The 23,436-nt window shown below is 40.6% G+C and overlaps 1 protein-coding gene across 5 annotated transcripts in view; it reads left to right on the forward strand.

Annotated features, from left to right (window-relative positions):
- SATB1 (SATB homeobox 1) overlaps window positions 1-23,436 on the forward strand; it is a 95,183-nt gene that overhangs the window by 47,599 nt on the left and 24,148 nt on the right. For all 5 annotated transcript variants that reach the window (XM_055707933.1, XM_055707937.1, XM_055707934.1 and 2 more), the window contains 3 exons: window positions 2,434-2,888; window positions 11,557-11,769; window positions 20,135-20,290. In XM_055707933.1, coding sequence (XP_055563908.1) covers window positions 2,434-2,888; window positions 11,557-11,769; window positions 20,135-20,290 — 824 coding nt within the window. The remainder of the gene's footprint in view (window positions 1-2,433; window positions 2,889-11,556; window positions 11,770-20,134; window positions 20,291-23,436) is intronic.

Raw genomic sequence — 23,436 nt, forward strand, 5'->3', positions numbered from 1 at the left:
TACCACCCAGAATAATTGTTTAAAAAACCTGTTCCTGGAACTGTGATGGACTGATTTTTTTTAATGTGTGTATTTTTTTCTTGCGCTGGCTAATGTATATTTAAAGAATCAGGCTTTTATAACTATCACTGCCTTCCAAGAAGAATGCTATAATTTTATAAATTCTTATCTTTCTCTAACTTTGGGGCCATTTTCAATTCATTTTAAGAAATAGATGTTGTAACAGTTGTTTGCTTGTTGTAGTAAGCACAAGGAAAATAATGGAGAAAAAAAAATCCATCAGTGGGACATACTAATTCTGTAATACTTTTTGTCTTTCTGCGTTGTCCGTTTTTAAAACTATTTCTTAAACCTGTTAACACAGTTTTGAACATTTTATGTCAGAAAATTTCTATGTAGTTGTCAACAGAATGAAGAAATGGTACCTCAGTTTGGATTGAATTTTGAGCTTGACTTAGCTTTCCGTATTTGAAGCAAAATCATTCATCTACCAAAACTGGTTCCTTGCCTTTTATAGCTTAAGGCTGTAATGAAGACAATGCATCACTTTTGTGATAATTGCTTGAATTACTATTCCAAGTGAATGGCCCACTTGGGTTGATCTCTACTTCCCGCTAGTGAAAAAAAGGCAGCTTCTTTCCTTATCTGCTTTGTACCTTCTGTGCAACACCAAACCCTTCCTCTGACACCACCGAGGTCAGTGGTAAGGCTTCACTTGGTTTTGGGTGGTTCCTGTGCGAGGAGCAGAGTGCCTGCATGGGAGGGTGAACCTTTCCGCAGCAGCCTCTCCCACCTCCATTGCAGCAGCGCTCCTGCATGGGGCAACCCCTGCAAAAATTTCCTTACATGACCTGCCAGGACAGGTTCACCATCCATTCATGAGGGGACAATGAAGCCAATGCATAGGAACCATACATACGTGTGTGTGTGTGTGTGTGTCTGTTCCTGTGTATCCTAATGCTTGGCGGGAGAGGCACCATTGCCCCCAATGCCACGTGGGTGAGGAGCATCGGGTGCTCTGCTGGGGGGCTGGTCCAGGCTACGGACACCAGACCACTGTGCAGAACTACTGGCTTGCTTTTTGGTTTTTAGATTTCTGCCCATGATAGGAGTGAGGGGGAAGGCAGGGCTGCAGGTGGGAATCCAGGTGCCGATATCTTCTTCCAGCGCTCATTCCTGTGGAGGAAAGGGTGGTTTTACACAGAATGACTGTTAGTGGAGATCATAATTACTATGAAAAGCTCAGACACTGCCTTTTTTTAAGAAATATGCTTTACGCTTTACTAGCATAACAAAAAAATTGCTACGACACTTTTGTGAAGATACTGGCGTTTTGGTTTTTAAATAAACCATGTTTTCTTAAGGCTATTTCCAGACCAGCATTGCTAAAGCTCTAGAACTGAGATTGTTTAAAATGAAAAAGTGACATACATTGATAAAAAGGAGACTCCTTTACATCAGCCTGGAGTTATTTTATATTGTCTTATCGTGCACAAGAGGGGAGCTGGAAAAACTCTTGTAGTTTAAAAAACTGTGTTGTTAATTAAAAAGGAGGGTGTGTCAAGGCAGATGAGTTAATATAAGAAAAAAAATTCAACCATGTTGCAAGTCACTGAAAAAAACCATGCATACATGGTTGCAAGATAAAGCAGCCCATCTGTGTAATTTACATAAATTATACTAGTTCCTAGCAGTCCCATACAATTGATGCAGCATCTAGAAATTAGCAGAGCATGGGGAGGTCCACACCCCACCCTGCTTGTTACAGATTTCAAGTGGCTGGGGACTGCAGATGTCATGGCAGGGACACCATGGGAGGAACAAAACCAGTCACCAGGGGCTTCTCTCTCTGGTCAGGGTGTGCTTTCCCGTAACAGCCCTCCTTACCCTTTGTGCAGATGCACTTGCCTTTTCACCTGCATCTTCTGCAGCACATAGAGTGGTTTCTCATGTCATGTCTTTGCCCCTTCTCTAGTTGCTTACCACCTTGTCTGAAGTCCCTGCATCCCTTGCTGCAGGGATGTGCTCTGCAGCCGTGCGCTTGCCGTTCGGTTGCGTTGCACCTTGGCAAAGCTTACGGGAAGTTACTCCTTTGCTGTACATGGCTTCCAGCATGTGACTTTTGCCTCTGATGTTCTGTTGGTTCCTCCGAGGGCCCAGTGAAGATGATGGGCACTCGGTTTTTTGTTTTTGGTTTTTTTTTTTGTTAAGAAAATATTTACTACGCCATTATTTGTAGGTAAATTTTGAAGGCAAATAGCCGCAACAGTGATGTTATGGGCCTGCTGATCTAGGCTGAAAGTTCACTAAGCTTGATCCCGAATGTGTGCCATTTGATATGTGTTTATTTTTATTAGAATGTCTTGCAAGGAGTGTGAAGTTTGTGATTTTCAGTCTTATGCTAGCTTTTTTGATGTTTCTTTTCCACCGTAGTTGAGATGGATAGCCTTTCTGAACTATCCCAGCAAGGTGCCAACCATGTCAACTTTGGTCAGCAGCCAGTCCCAGGGAACACAGCCGAACAGCCTCCATCCCCTGTTCAGCTTTCTCATGGTAGTCAACCATCAGTCCGGACCCCGCTTCCAAACCTGCACCCTGGACTTGTATCTACTCCCATTAGCCCTCAGCTGGTAAATCAGCAGTTGGTAATGGCCCAGTTGCTGAACCAGCAGTATGCAGTGAACAGACTTCTAGCCCAGCAGTCCTTAAACCAACAGTACTTGAACCACCCTCCTCCTGTCAGTAGATCCATGAACAAGCCGTTGGAGCAGCAGGTCTCAACAAACACAGAGGTGTCTTCCGAAATCTACCAGTGGGTCCGTGACGAACTGAAACGAGCAGGAATCTCACAGGCAGTATTTGCACGTGTGGCTTTTAATCGAACTCAGGTCAGTCATCTTTTTCCTTACTTTTTCAGAATCCAAGATTCCCTTTCTTTCTCTCTCTATTTAGTCATTATCACCTTTTATGTCTCTCTCCTCATTTCTGCCTTGTCACTTAGCTCCTGTGAAGGAACCGCGTTTCCTTGCAGGACCAGTGTCCATGTTGATACAGTACAGAAATCTTCAGTGATTGGTTTGTGGAAATACCTGCTGTTCTTACAGACACCTTCGTTCCTCTCCAGTTGTGATGGTTTATGAATAGCTGAGTCTTCTCTGGAAAGGATATGAGCAGCTCTGTGCAGAACCATTCACAAAGTCACCCAACAGATTGCCTTTTGTGTTGCAAAGGTATACGCGTATTGACCACATGCATGCACTGAACAACCTGTCTTCTTTCACAGGTGTATGGAGACGGTCTTTTATTCTTGTTTCCATTTCTTTTTAGTATTTTCTAGTGAAAGTCTTAATAACATCTTCTCGGGCTTCTGAAAAGATTAAAAATTAAAAGCTTTATTTTTAGATCATCTACTCTTTTCATGTATTTTTGTAGTTTGTTGCAAAAAACAGTAGTTGCTGAGATTGCTGATGTCCACGTCAGAACATATACTTCAGCTCTTCAATGCAGAAAAAGCTAGCCCTAGCAAAGCTGATAAGTAACACTAAAATGTGTTATTTTTTACACCTGTTTTAGAAGCTAACCCTGTTATAATTTATTCTGCTCTATGAATTTAACTTAATGCCATGTTGCATGGAATTTAATCAAGCAGAAATTATGGAAGAAATTACAGTATATCCAATGCAAATAATAAGATCTCAAAATCTTTGTATTCTGTTTTAACAGAAAATAAAATAGCAGTTTTGTAAATAGAAAATATTTTACAAAGACATTGTTAAGTTTGCTTTAGATTCCACATTTTTAAACCTAATGAACAAGTATTAGTCCATGGTAGAATATAGTAAAAAAAATCATAATTTGGGCTTCTCTTGCAATGTTGATGTTTCTCCCTTCATACCTTAGAAAATACAAATTCTGGTTCAAATGCATTGATGCCAGATTTGAATAAGCATGTCATTTGTAATTGTTCTGAATTATTATTGCCTTAAAATTTTTTACATCCTCCTCTAGCTAGAAGAAAGTAAAGTCATTGTCTGAATTTTCTGTAGAGCTCTGTGTGTTTGTGTCTTTCCTTTTAACAGCAGAGGAGGTTTTCAAGATCTGGGTCTTTCGTACCAAATTTCTTGGGATACATGAACTCATGCAAGGATTACTTAAGTAAGTTAGGTCCAGGCAGTACCATTTGTAATATTTACAAGTAAGTGACATAGAGTTTTGTTTAATACAATGTTTAATATTTTAACTGTTGATACTATAAAGTACTGAAGTAATAGTAGTAGCTTCAAGTTGCAATGGCTTGCAGCTGCCATCTTACCTGGACAAAAATCCAAGCAAATAATTCAGAAAATAGTTTACCATATATTTAGTTCTTTTTCAGATATGCCTAAAATCACCTTGTTTTCTCTGCACTTTCTTCCCCCTCCAAAGTAATTTGTTCAGTTTTTGTCAGCTAGTTTTGCATGCAACTTTTGGTCTATCATTTGTGCATGAGCAGTATTTGTTACCTGAAATACAAGGATGATTGATTCTGACTGGACATTGAATTTATGTGATGCAATATGAGAGGATGCTTTTGAGATGTGATAAATGCAGCTATAGAACCAGGTTTCTAATGCAAATACTGATTTTTGCTTACTATATATTTTTCTTACTACAAATGTTACTAAATATTTGGTTGAAGTTCAATTCATCCACAGATGTTGTGGTTAACCAGCTTGGTAAAACATGTTCAAAGTGACCCAAAACTGGGAGGAAACCCCAAAATGAACGTTGAAAACAAATCGCCTGAAGAGATGCGACATATACCTATAATATATTTTGGCAATTGTCAACCAGATCTACTTGAAAAAAGACAGGGTAGTATCCCTATATCCTACAAATAGTCTTAGCTAGTCAAATAGTATTTGCAGTTAGCTACATAAGATTTTCCAGTATTTGTTATATATTGTGGCAAACGTAGGGAACAGAAAGGAAAAATATTAGGAGCCTAGACAATATTAGCCTCAGCGTTGCCAAGAAATATCTCAGCATACTTTTCATATGAAGCAAAGCCCCACTGAAATCCAGAGTTTGTTGTAGGCACATTTCACCTTTGCAGAACTGAAAATTGTTAATTTTACCCATGGTAGCAGCTAATGTCCAAGTATAAACGTAGGCAGAGATACTTGTGATTCTCATATGAAAACATTTACATTTGTTCTGCTTGCTGTACTTTGGAATTCATCACAGCTTATTTAAGGATATGTCACATTTAACTAAAACTAGGGCAGTGCTTTAATAACCAATGCTATTTACATGTTATTTTCTAATATTGATGTAATATCTTTTTTTTTTTTTTTTGTCTAGAGCAAGTGAAAATGCTTGTTTAAATTTATCTGCTGTTTTCTGAGATGAAAAGCTAACTCAGGCTTACAACTGACATTTTTGAAACTGTCATAAGCATATTTGAGCCGTGTCCAGGGAGCATATCATGCCATCAGTTTCTAAAGGCAGAAGATCTCACTGAAATTGGTTAGGAGTTCTGTGCAAAAAACCCCTGATGTTGAGATATGGTCTCAGATGCGGGGAGAGATTCGCTTTCAGTGTAAAAGTTAAGGAAGGAAGTGAACTATAAGAGTAATCTAGCTTAATATTTTGGCAATAAAAATGGACTTTGGTGTAATTGGTTGAAGGTGTTGGCACTTCTTTTTTACAGACTTGTGTTCTGCAGTATGAATACAGAATTTGCTGGAATTTTTGTGTGGGAAGGGGAGTTCTACCAGCTTAGTGTAGTAGTTCAACTTGGTAATTGAACACTTGGCTCTGATTTTCAAAAATTTTTGATTTGGGGGCAAAAATGTCAACTAGAAATATTTCTACTTCTTCCTAGCTCAAAGGAAAGAATTTAGTAAAATTACTTCTGAAAACTAAGGTGTCTTTTATTGTTAAATAATTATCATCTATTTATGAGGTAGACACCCCCCCCCCCCCCCCCCCCCCGCCACACCTCAGAAAATTGAAAGGATGTCTTTAATATCTTCTTGGATAACTTCAACAGCAACCCTTAACTTCAGAAAGGTAGTTTCAAAAATGTGTAGTTCTCAGGAATGTGCCTCGCAAAGTTTAATCAAAGAAGGGTCCAGATAGCTCTAACTTGAAAGAAAATTAACATATATACAGACACAATAGAACAGTTGTTGTAGGGAGCAGAAGCAGTTTCAGAGGGTGGAGCACCTCTCCACACGTGAAATTTCACAGCTTGCTGACTGCAGAGAAGCAGATTGAATCCTGTTAGCACCTCTTAGTAGTGCACCATGGAAGTTTGTCGAGTCAGGATTTGTACTAGCAGGTCTGAGTTTCACCTCAAGCATGGCTACCAAATGTGTCTTTCAGTCTCTTTGTTTGCTAGGGTAATTTTGGTAAATTGAGCTGCTTTTGTTTCAGCTGCCGTTTGACCAAATTAATAAACATTTCTTCCAGCTGATGCCAGTGCACTGTGCAGACACCTCTGCTTTCTTGAAATGGCAAGTTCAGTATTTCCCTGCACTCTGCTGGGCAGAAAATGCAGAAAAATTTTTTCTGATGGCGCAGCCACGAGGTGATGGCACGGATGCATGGGGGCAGCTCGCCAAGGCGCAGTGCCCCACTGTCTCTGCCACAGCCTCCCGTCAGCAGTCAGGCTCAGACTGCCCCTGCAAATTTGCAGTCAAACTGGGAGGTTGCCTACTCTGTTTTGTTCTTCTTTTGGTGTTTTGTGCAGCTGAACCACCTTCGGAGCCCTAAACAAATAAACAAACTCCTCTACCCATTTCTGTCCTGTGTTTGTCAATGTAAACACGAGTCAGGAAACGCAAAGCTTTGGCTTCCCCCACGCAAGGCTGACATTTGACTTGAAGGTGTAGCTTAACCTGGCGCAGGGCAGGGTGACGTGTATGTACTGCGCGAGCGAGGAATCGTGTTAGTCATGGTTGTGGTTGGAACCGTAACTCGGGGCTGCCTGGCTGTTTGTGTACACTTTCAACCGTAACATTTGCTGCATGGACTCGGGTGCTGCCGTATGGAGATGACCTCTCAGCTCCATCTTCGCAAAAGGAGGGGGAGTGCTTTTTGCTGCTTTTGCCATCTTTGACTATTGTAATTTTTCTTCTTCCCACTTGTGATAGTTTTTCATCTCAAGGTTTTTGAGTACTTCTCAGTGTTTCTGCCAGATACCTTTTCTCTCCCCCTCCTTTCTACTTCACCCCCATGCTGCTTTAAAATATTAGCTGCCAGAATACATTGCCTTCCGTTCATGCATAATGCCTTTTCTCATATGTGGAAACTTCTGTGTATTTAGGACTGTGCTTGTGCAAATTCAGGGCAATTGCTATTTCAAGGGAGAATGCTTGGATGCAAGAAACAGCTCCATGCAATTTTAAAACAAAATCTAAGTTTACACAAACCACCTTCCCAGGCACTTTTATTTTTTTTCCTTCCACTTTGTCTTTGGCACACTTTATTTTCCAGTAAAATGAAAAATGAAGATGGATTATTCAAAATTGATAACAGTAATGGACCATCATGTAATGTTTTATTGAATTTGAGTTCTGTAAATTATGTGGTAGAGAGAAATTTGCCTGCTTAAGTATAACAGAAATTGCCACTGTATTCATATAATTCTTCGTAGTGTAATTTAAGAAAAAGCACACTATCCATATCACTATTGAATAAAAGGTAAAAAGGTGCTATTACACTATCATGACAGCTCTCCTCTTGCTACTAAGCGACATAGATAAATGTGTCTGCTTATAACTTACTTGGCAGGGATCCAGGCTTGTGGGTGGAGCTTGCGAATAATCTTCCACCTGGACATGGGATGGGAGCACCCTGGGATGGAGAGGGATAGTGTTCAGGGATGTTCTGCATGTTTCAGAGAGTTTGGGGCAAATTGCATTTTTCTTCTGGGAGCTTTGAAGATCTATCAGGCTGATAAAATCTACTCGAATCGGTGATTACATTCAAAGAGGAGACAAACTGGGGGCCAGACAAGCAGCGTTTTTGTTCATATTGGCAGACACTTTCATTTATCTCCATCTTTAAAGAATTCATAATTAGCTTTTGAAAGCCCTGATAATATTTATTGAACATTTTTGTGTAGTTAGTAATGAATTATACTTGTGATGACATGGAAACTTCCTTTTTTTGATGGGACCTGGTAACATTTTAAAAAAATATATTTCCAGTGCAAAAAGAATACAAGGGAGGAACACTGAGGAGGACTCTGAGCCTAACAGTGTTTATAATTTATGCAAAACAGCATTTAACTTCTATGTGACCTGAGGTACAACATCGGGAGATCACACCAAGACTTACGTCTTGGCAAACCAGTTCCAGACTGGTAAAACAAAGGGTGAATCTCTGCACATCAGCATGGGACAGGATGCAAGAGCTGATATTCTCTTTCTAGGATTTTCCCATTTTACATCATCTAATGATCTTTAGCTGAAGTTTTATGCTTAGAAAATTGAGGCAGTAGCAATGGAGTAATATCTGAAGCAGGCAAACTGTATTGTAAGACTTTGCCTGCACCTGGTACAACACTTTATTTTTCATGTTATTTCCTCACGTATTCTGACCTTTAGTTTCAAAGCTCCTAGAAGCAAACACCTCCTCCTTGCCTTCTCCCTGCTCTCTCATCTCCCCTCCTCGCTCTGCATTCCTGTGCTCTGCTCCCAGCTCATGCAAAGAGTCATGGAAGTGATGGGGGAAGGAGAGGGGAATGAATACTTAATGGCATTTAATCACCAAGAGGTGTCCTGCAGCAATGGTTACACTGACAAACGCTGGAAAAATACAAAACCCGTTTTTCTTTGTTTACTTATTTCACTGAGACAGGGAAAGTTACACAAGAAAACCAGCCTTTTCTGCTTTTTTTAGCTGCCTGCTATGTGGCAAAGGCTTATATGAGCAAATATTTTTTATTATGGGCTAAAGTATTTTTCAAGGACGTTGACTGTGGCCGGCAGTGGGCTGGCTGCTGGTAAAGTGTCTCCTTTTCTGCCAATGATCAGTCCAGCTGAGTTTAGTTTTTCTTTCTTCTTTTTCATCCTGATGATGTTTTTTTCAGCACAGTAGCAGTCAGAAATCAGGTGTTACAACTACCTGAAAGGAGGTTTTAGCGAGGTGGGTGTGGGCCTCTTCTCCCAGATAACAAGCGATAGGACAAGAGGAAACGGCCTCAAGTTGTGCCAGGAGAGGTTTGAATTGGATATTAGTAAAAATTTCTTCACCGAAAAGGGTTGTCAAGGATTGGAACAGGCTGCCCAGGGAAGTGGTTGAGTCACTATCTCTGGAGGTATTTACAAGACGTGTTGATGTGGCACTTCAGGACGTGGTTTAGTGGTGGACTTGGCAGTGCTGGGTTAGCGGCTGGACTCACCTTAAAGGGCTGTTCCAACCTAAACGATTCTGTTCCATTTACTGTATACATCCTGTGCTTTGCAGACAGCTTCGCCTTGTCTCCATGGCACAAAATCATTTCTTGCCTCCCTTGGAGGATGGGTTGTGTAACCCTAACACTGGCAAAACAGTGGTAACTGTGGGTTTGAGTACTTAGAAGTGGAAGCAAATGGTAGACGAGAATTTGATTCCCATATTTGCTAATAAGTGAATTTACTATTAGAATAATCATTAAGAAAAATTTTAAAAGTTATACTCCTTCCAGATGCCACTTTTTCTGTAACTTGTTTATTTACCTTCTGAGTAGTTTCTGCCTGGATACCAGAAAATACGAGGGATGAAGAATAGCGCTAAGGAAGTATCTCCCAGGATTATTTTATTTTTTTAATCCTTCTTCATATTATTTTTCCTGCTTAGTGCTGGAAAGACTGTTTGTGTTTTCCATCTCATTTCCCTCTTAGTTAGGCAGGCACAGAGAGGTCTTTGAGGACCACAGTGGCCCCAGTGTGGTGACTGACACCTCCATTCTCACTGCCCAGGAGGGATGGAGGGGCGACAGGGCAAATGCAGAGATCAGAGCGGTACTGGGTGGGCTCTGACCCTGCCTAAGCGTGGCTGCCTGAGAGCAGTGGCTTTGCAGCACCTTTGTAAGGGGCTTTTGCCTGATAGGGTAGGACCTTTGAGAAAGGTGACAACTCCTATAGGTGCTGTGAGCATCAGACTTCCCTGCAGAAGAGGCTGATGCATGGGCTGTAGCTTTCTGTTGCACTCCCTTAGGAATGGTATCTTCAGTCAGGACTGCCTCTCATAGTTTTAGCTTTTTCATTGCCTGTCTCCCTCCCTCCATTCACCCCTCCATTATCCCAAATAACTTGCAACAGTTCTTTAGGAAAAGAAACACCGGGTTGTCTTATTTCTTTAAAATCACATCCTTGTTCCCTTGTTACAGAAGCAATAAAAGCCTCTTAAACCAGCCCTCTCCTTGTCCCAGCATGGCAACAGCATTTATTCCAGAAAGAAGTTAGCATTTCGTTTTGCAAAAGTTAATTTATCACCACCTTGTTACTTCAGCACAGTAGAGCATTTTGTACGCCTGACGTATTTAAAAGGAGAATTTGGCAGCGGGGAGGTTTCAAGAACCTGTTGACATTAAAGTTGTAGTTGCACTCACAGGTTCATAAGGTGTCCCAGACCGCCAGGCACGCTCCATTGCTGAGGTCTGAGGTGAAATGACTGTGTGGGAAGCCTGGTGTGGTCTGTGCAGGCTGTGGCGGTGTGCTGTCGTCTGCAGCCTGCCCGTCTCTGGCTTGCTGCTGCAGATGCCCTCTATGCTGTTTCCCTCTCGTTTCCCAGTGCTTGTTTTTATCTGTGGTTGCTGGACTCTGAAAGCGGTCAAAGGACAACAGAGGTAAATGGACGCAGGAAGCAGGACCTGCACAGCAGGTGCTCAAATAAATAGCCCAGATGATGGACTAGGTGAGGATTAGGGTTGTGCTAGTGAGAAGAGGAGGGTGGGAGGAAGAGGAAGGTGAAGGAGGGGGAGTGTCCAACACCGAGTTTCCTCACTTGTTAAACTCCAATATACAACTCTCAGAACAAAACGCTGACTTCTAAAAATTATGGGCCGGAGTTAGTTAAGCACTACTTTAGGAAAGTTACAAGTTTATCATCTCAGATTAGTTGTGAAATATCACTTCCTTTCAAAGAGCTGTTCAAGTTGCTAGAAATGTGGAAAGCCATATTTTTTTAGGTTGGCTATGCATTTTGTCTGAGAACGCCCCAGTGTCAGGCCTCTGGACTATCTGTATTTCACTTATTCTGAACGTCTTGTGATTGTCTGTCGACTGTGAAAGATTTCATGGCAAGTTAAGCCGGTCAAAAGAAGGAGACCTATTAGACAGATTCAGTTTATGTAAAACAGATGCTTAATAAAATTAAGGGTACAATTGAGGCTGTCTTCTCTGCTACCTAAAATGCCATTAATATATTCCTATGTGGAGTGGATGGTGCATTTACTGCTCTCGTTCTCAGCCCAATGGAAAGAAGAAAGAGGACTGGTTGGCAGTGGCTTTGCAGACCACAGTTTCGCAGGCGCTCACCTCCGCTAACTCTCCAGCATATTTTTTCTTTCCCTCCCTACAGGGCTTGCTCTCAGAAATCCTCCGAAAGGAAGAGGATCCCAAGACTGCCTCGCAGTCCTTACTGGTAAACCTTCGGGCTATGCAGAACTTCTTGCAGCTGCCAGAAGCTGAACGAGATCGCATTTACCAGGACGAAAGGGAAAGGAGCTTGAACGCAGCCTCTGCAATGGGCCCTGCACCTCTCATAAGCACACCACCTAGCCGGCCTCCACAAGTAAACCACTCTTCTGTCTTTGAGATTTGCTTGTTGCGTTTTCTCACTGTCCTGCTGGGTGATACCTTTCTTAAAAAGAGGAAAGCTTTTACTGTTGCGTTTTTTAAACGCTCGCAGGATCGTTGTTTGCAGTGCATATCGCAAATTAAATTTAGGAAATATAATGGATGATAGTAGCAGTTTATTACTACCGATTTTCTAGTTTTAAGATAAATTCTATCCGTTATGGCCCCTACAGAGGTTATTTTTTTTTGCTCATTTTACCGAGATATGAGCTTTACTGGGCCTGGAAGATGCTGGCTTTTAGCTGTTTTCCCCCCCTGTAATTCTCAGGTGGTGTTTTTAGTGTTAGAGGTTGAAACAGGGATTTTGAAGGATTTGGACGACTAAACTGAGTGGGAATGAAAGCAGAAGTAAGAGTACATCGTAATGCCTTAAAAATTATCTTCCGGAAAATGAACAGATAAAACTAAAGGGATGGAGTTAAGAAGACTCCATCCCAAAATTCTGGGCACACTTTCACCAAGTTGAGCTACTAACAACTGGATAACATAACAGACTTGCTATATCCATCGCTCTGCAAGATTTGGATATGTTCATTAAAGCTTCATTTTGTATTTGTTCAAATGAAACTCCTGGTGATTTCTGTAAAATCTAGTGGGACTACTGGTTTCATTCTCCCAAAATTATAAAGTTTGATAGAGTGGGATCCGAAAGGATCTGTGTGATGTGTCTGTCAGAGGAAACTGATGCTAGTTTTAGGGTACACGAGGAATACAGGTGTGAGTCATAGGAATGCATAGGATTTCCATGAGGAAGAAACACTTGTGAACGAAACACTCCAGAAAACTATCTTTTTCTGAAATACTCTGCATTGGTGTAGCTCAAAGTTGTACCTATGCAAGGACAAAACAAACTGATCTGCAGGTATGTGGGAATCATGCTGTATACACAGTCCAGATTTGCTGTACAAAGCAAGGTCTTGGGATTGCGGGAATTTTGTGATGGTTGAGTATGTAAACACAGGTTTTTGCTAACCAGGCTTAGGCTTGTGCCCATGACTATATGCCACACCCATTCTGAATCCTATAAATTCCTCGAGATTATTTTCCTGATTTTCTTACAGCTAATGGATACTAAAGACCACACTAAAGTAAGAAATAACAAAATCGTAGGAAAAGGGAGGGCAGAAGATCACTTTGACCTGATGCAGTACTTTTCACAAGAACAGAAAAAAAATTTAGCAGAAAGAACAGACTGTGCTAATGGTCTAGTTTTTTTATCAGCTGAGTTTAGTCTGTGAAATATTCTGTAGATACTCTTCAAGATAAAGGATGAGAATCTATTTACATAGTAATGCTTTAGTGGGAAACAGTTAAATATAGATAACTGTGTTTAAAATAACATTTGAGTTTGTTTTAATATCTGTACCTGCTCCCACAGCCCAGGTAATTCAGAGCAAAGGCTAACCCTTCTTCTTAACTTACCTCGTTCTGCCAAGGTAATGTCTCACTCCGTCTCAAGTGGTCTTGGGCAATTTCACAGCTAAAGAACAGAGTTAATTACAGGACCTTCCTGAAGGATGTCAAGTCAGAGGTAGTCCTTGTATTGGTTTTAATTCACACTTTAAACTATAAATCCCTTGCAGCCAGAATGAAAGTGAGACTTAGGGGTTTTCTTAACTGACAAAACGTACTGTAAGTCCAAATGTAGGGGTCGGGGCGGGGCGGATCTATCTGTCTCTACTGTGGTCTTGTTCATAATCACATTTCATTTTTTTAGTGGGAGTCAGGAGTATAGTTAACCTAATTGTGACAGTTCAAAGTGGAAACAGCATATGGTTTTGTTTTGATCCTTTTCAAAAGGAAAACAGGTTAATAAGGAAACCTTACAGACTAATACTTGAGGTTTACAGAACAAAACAGTTATTTTTCTAGTTGTTACGTTATTCTCTGTAACTTATCAAAAGATACGCACTTTACCTAGTAGATGGACTGAGGATGTAGAAACCTCTGAGTTGGAATTCTGTGTGACCTTTTTATACATTGCTAGAATTTCCCACATATAAAGACATGAAGTACTTACCACCTGCTACTAAGTGTTCAGGGCCCTAAGTTTGAAAATGGAAATATCTGTGTAGCAGAAGCACAATACTTAATGCTAGAAATAAGGATGAAATTATTATACATGTTGAGCTGGCAAGTATAACTTGAAAAATTGTACCAGAAATAAATTATAGTCAGGATACTGCAAAATTATTAATGCAAACTACTACTCTGATACTCCGTCAAATGTCCACAGTTTATTCAATATTGGATACTAAGGAAATAAAACTACTAGTGTCCTTACTACTAAATTTATTACAAGCAATTATTTAAAGGTCACTATACAGGAGTACAGTATAATATTTTTTTTAGCTTAGCTGTGAGCTTCTTGGATAACTATTGAAAGGGAAAACAGACCGTTTATCCTGACAACAGAATTTATACAAGAGCCAACATATTTAATGTTAAATCTTTAGGCCAGTGTAACATTCGAAACAATTAAACTACGAAACCATGAAAAATGGGAGCTAATATGCCACACATGAAGGTTTATTTTGCAATTGCAAGTTATCAGTTTCGGAAGGATGTGAAAATAAACATCCTGAAAAGGATCTATTTTGCATTTTTGTGTTGCCAACTGGTGCCCAGACAGTAGAGCAGACTTAACCATTTAGCAGCTGAGCTTGTTCTGTGTGAATTTTGCATACTGTTGCATGCAAAAACAGAAAGCGGGACCTTGGGGGTCTGAGAGGATAGTAAGAACTCACCAAGCATAAACCCTGGTGCCTGAGTTAGAAGGAACTGTGTTGAGTTTATCTCATTTTTACAGCATTCTTACTAGTTGCTACTTGAGCTAATGTATCTGGATTATTTCCAATTCTTTTTTGAAATCCTTTAAGAAGCTCTTTGTCCCCCTTACTTCTCCCTTTCTCTCTGACTTAAAACAAAAAAGCAAAATCTTACTTTTTTTTTTAAATTGAAATCGTTAGCCTCTAACGCATACGCTTTTGGGATACATGTATAGCCCTCTACGCTGGTCAAGTTGTAAAAGCCAGCTACTATCTTCCACACTGGCAGACTGAGCGTGAGGAGACAGTGCACGCAGGAATTTTTCCTTGGACCTTGTTCATCTTGCTATCTCCTGGGGCAGAAGCCTGTCTGTCAGGCTTTTCCCTGGGGCACTGGAGTTCCTAAACGTTAGCATATCCATCAGGTAGGTACTTCGTGGAGCCATAGTTTAACCTCTCCAACCTAGAAGGAAGAAAAAAAGGTCCTTTATTGTTCTTCCTTCCTTTAACTTTTTTTCTTTTCCCTCTTCAACACCTCCGTGTTGCAGCTCACGCCCCAGAGGTCCTTTCTGGGTATCCCTAAGTAAAGTTCAGAGAATGAGTCAGTCACACGTTGTGTGAGAGCGAGAGGAAGTGGGGATACTTTAGAGGATGCTGAGTGTGGAGCTATGTTCAGGGTGGATGGAATTTCCCAAGGAGGTGCTAGGGATGGCCTCTTCCTCACATTGGGGCAGTTCGGGGTGTGGGGGAAAGAGGACTCTGCCCTCCTTAATACAGCTTGAAGGGTAGATGGAGACAGGTGACCAAGTCACAGATTTTCTTTTCCAAAATATTCTAGTTAAAGCTTGTTAGCCATCCTGTAGTCATGAACCCTTCCTTCTCAGGGCAAGTAGTCTCTATTTCAGCAAAACTTAGGAATAAATCCTTCTTGCTACCCATATTTCCCAAAGAAAATTTGTGCGAACTCTTGGGGCCCATCATCATCCTGTGTAAAAAGAGTACGTGTCACGTCAAGAGGAGAATATAATTTTAACAAGGCAGTGTTTTAAGAAGTATCCATAAATCTTGCGTGAGTCATGGTTCAGGGTAATCAATTGACAAAAACCTTCATTTTCATAAATATAATCCTGGCCTCCCTCTGACTACAGATAAATTACAGTTCCGTGGTGGTAAAATAATTTCAGCTTGGGTCCCAGAGATTGTCACTATTGAAAGACTGGGCTTGAGAAGAACACTGCTCTGCTGGTGGTTGAGGACCAGTGACCCCCCATAGCAAGCACCTCTGGATATCACCAACTGCCGCGAAACCTGGCGGCGGAACCCTGGAGTTCAGCCACATGCACATACCATACGTCACCACCAGCAAAATTTTTAATTTTAAGTGTTCAAAATTTGAGATTTAGGTTGATAGTCTTTGTGCCAAGTTGCATTCTAATGAAAGTAAAACTGAACGAAATAATAAACGCAACCCTCTCAGCCCCCTGTGAAAATCACCATGGAGGAGAGTTAATGGAAACCCTGACACTTAACTATAACTGCACTTCCAGGCGCCACTGTAATAATGGAGTAGTAAACCTTGTCCTGATAAAAGCTATTCTGAAAGCAACAGCATTTATTGTACCTCCTGTGCTATTTGCAGAGCAGAACTGAAAAGTAGTTTGTTTTGCCTGGAATGAACTACTTTATGAATTTTAATGTACAATGTAATATTAAAAGCTAAACCAGGATTAAAGAAGATTTTTGTTCCCAAGCTAAAACAGTACTTATGAGAATGTGTTAGAAAAGATTTTTTTGTTTCAGTTTTGAGGGGGAAGAAACGAACTTCCATGTTTGTGAAAACCTCCTCAGATGAGTTATTCCTTCTATAACCTTTGTTTTGGAAAATTGAATTAATCCAGAACTTCTTGCTACTGTAATCAGTCTTATTTGATGAGAATATATGTCTGGGCAGGTTGGGAGGGGATGGATGTGGTTTGGGTTTTTTCAAATATTTTTAAAAGACCAAATTGATCAGTGATAGGAAGATGCCAAACAAATTTCTCATTCTCAGTGTGTTACATTTGTAGAATAATGCTCCCCTGTTCAGTTAATGTTTGCAAAATCTGGTTACCGTAAAAAAATTTAGCTGATCTGTGGTTTCGTTCCTAAACAGAAAATGTGGCTGTAAGCGTGGGTGGGGTGGGAGGTTCTGCTTAAGTGTGGATGAGATGAGAGATTATGTTTTGTTTTGTTTTTCTCTCCAAAATGAATACTTTTTCCACCTCCTCTCCCAAGTCCTGAAGTTGTACCATTGAGGGCTTTTTTGTTTTCTGTTGGGTTTTTTTGAGGAGGAGGGTGTTTTTTCAACCCAGCTTCAAACAGCCTCTGTCTTGAACTCAATTCTAAATTCAACACAACAAGCTAGATGCTTGCTATGTATAAATTATGAAACAGTTTTATGTATGGATATTCTCCAAGAGGTTAATTAGCATTATTGCATGGAATTCATCAGACCAGAGCAGACCAATGGTCCATCGACTCCAGCCAGAGTCTATACCTGATCTTTGAAAAGAAATTATTAAGAGGTGGGGGAAGAATTTTTATACTTGGCCAATGATGTAAATTGGAAAGGGAGAGGGTATGATTGTGGACAACAACCTTTAATAATCCCCAAACTCATCATTTTATAGTTTTAAGATTTTTATTCTCCCAAAGCTCTTTGCGCTAATATGGCTTTTTGATGCAGATGTTATTTTTTTCTGTTGTTCGCTTCCTAACTCAATATTAACAGAAGGCAATAGACATTTTTTAGTTTGTGTGTTTGTTTTAACTTCAGTGACGTATTAGATGCGGTTGAATTTGTTGTACCCGTACAGAGATAGACGTGATTTGCCAACCAGAATGAGTATCTTCAGTAATTCCACTGGGTTAAATGCATCTCTGTATTAAATAGGGCATTGAAAAGTGTGGACCAAAATGCACAGTTTGAATTATGTCTCCAACATGGTGTGTGAGTCTTGGGTTTTGATGATCTGGGTGTTCACAGGTCAGTTAAGTGGTCTATGAAGTCCTGCTACCGTGTGAAGCTGTCTTGTGAAGCTGAGTAGCAATCAAAAAGGCTTACAGAAAAAAAGATGTTGAGATCAGGATCACAAGAGCAAAGCGTTTCCTTCCCAAAAGATACCGTGGACTTGTGTAGGCTAGCTGAATACCTTCATCTTCTCATCTTCCCCTCAGGGCCTTCAAAGATTAGTTACCAGTTAGAAATATTTCTTTGGGAAGGACTGAAATAACTTTGCCAAAATTTAAACCTGAGGTCCAAGAAGGTGTGTTGACAAAGCCATCAATTTTCATTTTCTAATTTAGCTTAGCCTGAGTTTTAGATGCAAGCAGAGGAGGCTGTCTCCAGTTGTATATTTAACATCCCCATTGGTTGTCAGTTATCTTTTAGTGAGTCCTTTAAGGTTATAAAATTGCCATGGAATTCCTAATTTTCAAATGATTTCACTGTATGATGTTCAGGAGATGCACCTGCTCTTGCGGCCCCATGCTGATTTGCCCAGTGTGAGGCATGTGTTTGCCTGCTCTGCAGTGGGAAGAAGGGAGGTTCATGGTGCTGCTGCTCACGCTGCCTGCTGCCAGGTGTCTCAAATGTTTCGGAGCAGCTGTTGGCCCCGGCTTGGCCATCCTTTGCTGTGGCGTTGTCTGTAAAATGTCACACTGCAGAAAAGGAAATGCCTCACTCTCCAGGTTGTGGTTTCAAAGTACCAGTTGTTTTCAGATGAAAGCAAATCACGCAGCAAACTGTGTGCCACATTTTCTTCAGTTCCCTTTTTATTCAGGACTCCTGTTTTCAGGCACCAGAAATCTAATGCCTGCCAGAAGGAGGCAGGTGGAAGTGTACGTGGATGCCTTGTCCTTGCTGGGGTTTCGCCCCTTGCAGCCTATGGGCATGTCCTAGCACAACTCCCAAAAAGCCTGATAGACAAACCAGGCTCAGCTAAAGTGGCATGCACTCCCAGTTTCTGGGCTAAATTATTTTATCTTAAAAGCAGTATGGAGGATAGTTAACACAAATTGAGTGTGACATTTCTAGGAAAAAATGGGCCGATGATTTGCCTAAGTACGTGTCTCATCCAAAACCTTTGACTCTCATATCGTGAGAGCTGTGACATGTGAAAGCTCATAGAGAGTGAGATTGGCAAGTGAGTTATCATGTTGTCATGATTTCCCTTTGAACCTCAAAGGACTTCAGAGCACAGGAAAATGCTGACTTGCACTGGATTAAACTGATAGTGAAAGTGTGGGTTTAGGCGCCTCCTTAAGAGCAGGGTGAATCACCCCTGGAAGCGCCAGGCTCTGTCCATTAAATTGAGGGGTAGCCTGAATGACTAACTTCAGACTAGACATGTAACTTCTGAATGGCTAAATTCAGCTCTCAACAGCCTTAGCATGAACCAGTAGGTTTGAGTTGGAATCTAAAGGTTTGATTTTGCGTCATCATCTTGTAGGTTCTTGGCAGAAATACAGGCCGTCTTTTCTTCTAGTCCGCTTTAGGATTAGTGCTCCATTAGGTCCGCTGTTCTTGGGCAAACTTTACAAGAGTAGCTGCTAAAGAAAGTCGTTATCCTTAACTATTGAGAATATTGTAGGATAAGCTGAGTACTTGCTGATTTTTTGTACCTCTCAACCGATATTGCAGAAACTGCACTAAAACCCATTACTTCCATCATTTTCAGAGGATGGAGGAAAGGATAGTCTTCTGAATATCATGTTACTACTGATGCATTTTTTGTTGCTTTCCTTAATGCTGCAGATGCAGCACGGAGGTGGTAGTATAATCATTCTGTTTCGTTTTCATGTTATCTTCTTTTAACCTGGACTGCAAGAGGAATAAATACTAGATTTACGTAAGTGAAATGCAACTAGAATTGATTTAAGAAAGCCCTATCTTGATTTCATGACTGAGTGGTTAAAATACATATTATTCTAGTGGTTAAAATACATATTATTCTAAATTATTGCTTTCTTAAAAACAGCTTGAGTATTAAACTGATAAGATAATATTTAAAAGTTAAATCTAAAGCCACAACTTTTCTATGTTATCATGCATTTGAGAGTACTGGACATAAGGCATGAATCAAGATATATCTGTCACGTCTCTATTTCGTTAGAGATTCTTTTATGCTGCGCTTACATTTTTCACTTAATTTGCGTGGGGCAAAGAAATCGTGTAAAGGTTCACAAGTCTCTACAAGGCTCTTTGACAGGTTTCCACCTGATTTGTTTTATGTTGTTGGAATTCGCAGCGGTCAGTTAATGATAACTCCTATTGCAGATGCACTCACCTGTTAAAATATGCTGAATTTTCTTGTTTCCCAGTTGCCTGAACCATGGATAACTTATAATAATGTTAAGTCTCTGAAAAACTGAAAGAATATCAAAGCAAGATTGAATAAAAGGAATAAAATGGAAAGGGAACTACTTGGGGAGGGGAAAGGAGGAAAATAACTTTTTTATAATGAAAAATGTCTCATAAAATATATTTTCTAGGTCAAAACTGCTACTATCGCCACAGAGAGGAACGGAAAAACAGAAAGTAATTCCATGAACATTAATGCTTCCATTTACGACGAGATTCAGCAGGAAATGAAGAGAGCTAAGGTGTCTCAAGCACTGTTTGCAAAGGTTGCGGCAACCAAAAGCCAGGTAAAGTTTCCGGGCGCAGCGGTCTCCCTGTGCGGTGTGATGATGTCCTCCCCCAGTTTTGCTCTGTTTCTGTGTGCGTTATAACGAGCAGCTGGCTTAGCACACTAGCCCGTTACCACACCTCAGAGCTCCTTCCTGAGTCAAAGGTAACCCTCTGGGTACCCTTGACCAGGCAGGGTTGAGAAGCGGCTTCCCGAGATGCATCCTTCCCTCTTCCCCGCCAGTGAGATGCCTTCGCTGTGCACCTGTGGGTCTTGCGCAGCTCAGAAAGCGTCAGTCATCAGTTCTTAGCTGGCGTGGATGTGGCAAAAGCTGTGGGTGAGCTATGTATCGATGCCGAATTAATCTCGAGGCTTTGGTGTCTTGCAATTACATGAGCTGTAAGAGGGAATGCTGGTGGTGTTTTTTGCAGTGAGTCTGTGCATGGCAGGTGGGGCAGCATCGTCCATGCCAAACCCCCCAAAAATACTCAACAAATTACAGTTATACTGAGTTACAGCTGAGAAAACACGTGTGATCTTTGTGGAATACGATGGCTGCTTGGTTACTTGCATGTGTGCATACATATACATCGTGTATTCAGTTTTAAGCCCTTGTTCTGTGGTTTCCTATTCTGTTTTCTTCAACGGAAGAATTTCTGTCAAGTTTAGTGGTGAGAGAGGGAAATCAGCAAGCACTTGTTGGGTGTGATTATTGTAAGTGTCATGTCTTCTGAGAAAGATCACCAGAGTTTAGAAAAGCATTGATTTAAATAGGAAGGCACTCAAGAAGGAAGGGAAAAAACTGAGAGAAAAATGGGAAAGGCTAGAACCACCATTATACCAACACTTAAAGAAATGGTAAAGGCACCAACGCTTGCAGTGTTGAATTTTCTCATTAGATTAAATGTTAAATCCACTTAATCACTATTCCTTTACTTTTCTAAAATTACTTCATAGAAAAATACAGCATCTTCCAGTGGAAGCTGATAACTATCACCTACATCAATGTTTCTTGGGCTGTCAGCATTTTAGTGCTGGCTTTCTTTTTAACTTTTGACTTCTGCGTTGCTCATGTTTTGGAGTTTACTCCACTTCACTGTACAGAAAGGATGTTTTTTCTTAAGTTATATGCTGTAAGGAGCATTTAAAGAGATATTTTGGAAATGTTATATCAAAATGATTAAACTCAAGCTGTGGACTGTAAAAATTATAGCTTTATAGGCCACATGCCTGCCTACCCTTCAATCACTGTCAAAGTGATAATTTCTACAATAATATGTTTCTTTTATTGTGGGATTCTAAACACCAAGTGCTGTTTAAACATTAAACTGAATTGTTTATGTTAGTGCTGTACTCAGTGTGTCATACATCAGGCCACTATAATCTCCCATGGAATGTAAAAATTCTGTCATGAATCATGGCTTGTATATCAGAAATTACTGTAATTTTGATTGGAAATTACAGGGCTCTTAAAACGTTTCTAATTATGATAGAATGTTACAGCAGCTTCCAACCTGTGTGCTCCTCAGATGTCTTTAGTTACATGTCAAGACTTGGGGTTAGAGAACTGTCCGTTTTTTACAGCTTCCCTTTCCCATTGCAGTTCTCCGCAAAACTAAGGTATGAAGCCAATCTATTGGTCCACATAATTTTGATCTGATGTGATTTCTGTGATGGTATGTTTATTTTAGTGTGTAGTCTTAAAATTTCCAGGTGTGACAGCTCTTCCAATGCTGACTTTGAAAGGGACAAGTAATCAAAGTGAAGCACAAAAGCTTCCAGAGGATGTGGTGCAGTTGTTTTAGAGTCTTGGATGAAATGTAGATTCTTTTACAAACTTTGCTACCAAGTATAGAAAACAAACACCACCGAACGTGGTTCTTTTCCCTGTTACTGTGGAGATTACGCCTGTTACCTGGGAAGTTATTTTTCTCCTCAATTTAGGCAATGCAATGTTGATTTATGTGTTAAGCAAGTTTTCAGGTCTGTAGTTAACCAAAGTGCCATTTGTAGTAGACAGCTGCTTCACAGAAGTAACCTCTTAGATAAATTGGATGTGTTGGGTCTTCTTTAACCAGACGACTAGTCAGATGATTAGTAAGATTTAAATATATAGCCAAGCCATGTATATTAAAGGGGATGCCTGTATTGTAAAAAATTCTGCATTGGAGCTTGTCAGTGGTACAGAGAAATATTTCTTGGGGCAAAGAAGTCTCCCTTGCATAAAAAAGAGGTTTGTTCAAACATACTCTTCAAGAGAACCTCTCTTGAGAGAGGTCCGTTGTTGGTTGTTGTTTTTTTTTAAAAAAATTGTGGGGATATTGGTTTCTTGCTCAGAACTGGAAATCCTGGGATAATCACTTCTAGTTATAGTGAAAAGTTAGGAGGATGCATATTAGAAAGTGATGCATTGGTTAACAGTTTTGTTTTCAAATCACTAAAATTGAACGTTGCTGCTCTTATCTTATTTTGGGTATAAAAACTTGATTAAGTCCTGAGTGTAATCTGGAGTTACGGTATAAAACAGCGTGTGACCTAAAACAGCTCTGCCAGTGGACAAAAATAGTTGTTTGCTGGAGAGCCTTTTTGTTACTTTTTTTAAAATTTTTTTTTTTTTAAAGGATCTGATTTGGGTCAACATTAGATTGGGTATCTAAGCAGCCAGCATCTGCAAGGTGGCTGGACTTGCCTGAGCCAGGAGACTGCAGATAATGTTCTGCTGACTCGAGCACTTTGTACAGAAGAGCTATTAAACGATGCAGTACACAAGTTTCTCTTTAGGTAGCGTCGAGGTAAAAAGCTGAGCATCTTCCCTTGGGCTGTGTTAGTGCCTTTGGCAAGAGTTACCTGATGGGCGGAGGACCTCATACAGAGCTGGTGCTGGACAGAGCAGCTGGCTGCCGGGGCTGGGTGCAGCGCAGGTCATAGCGCAGGGCGAGGAAGGGGTGATGGGAGCAGGAAGAGGTTGCAGTGATGTTAGGGCGATCGTGCTCTGCCTTAGGTGAGTGACAATTTGCAGGCTTGTAGTTTAATGGTGCACTTTGCTGGTGGCTTGTTGGCTCTTCCGAAGAAAAGGGACTGTTTGGTACAGAGGTTTGAACGCGTTTGGGGACTTAGTTAAACGATACCTTCAAATGCTGAATTCTTTCCCTGTAAAAGAATGTA

The sequence above is a fragment of the Falco cherrug genome, chromosome 4, assembly GCF_023634085.1.
Source record: "Falco cherrug isolate bFalChe1 chromosome 4, bFalChe1.pri, whole genome shotgun sequence".
NCBI lineage: Eukaryota > Metazoa > Chordata > Aves > Falconiformes > Falconidae > Falco > Falco cherrug.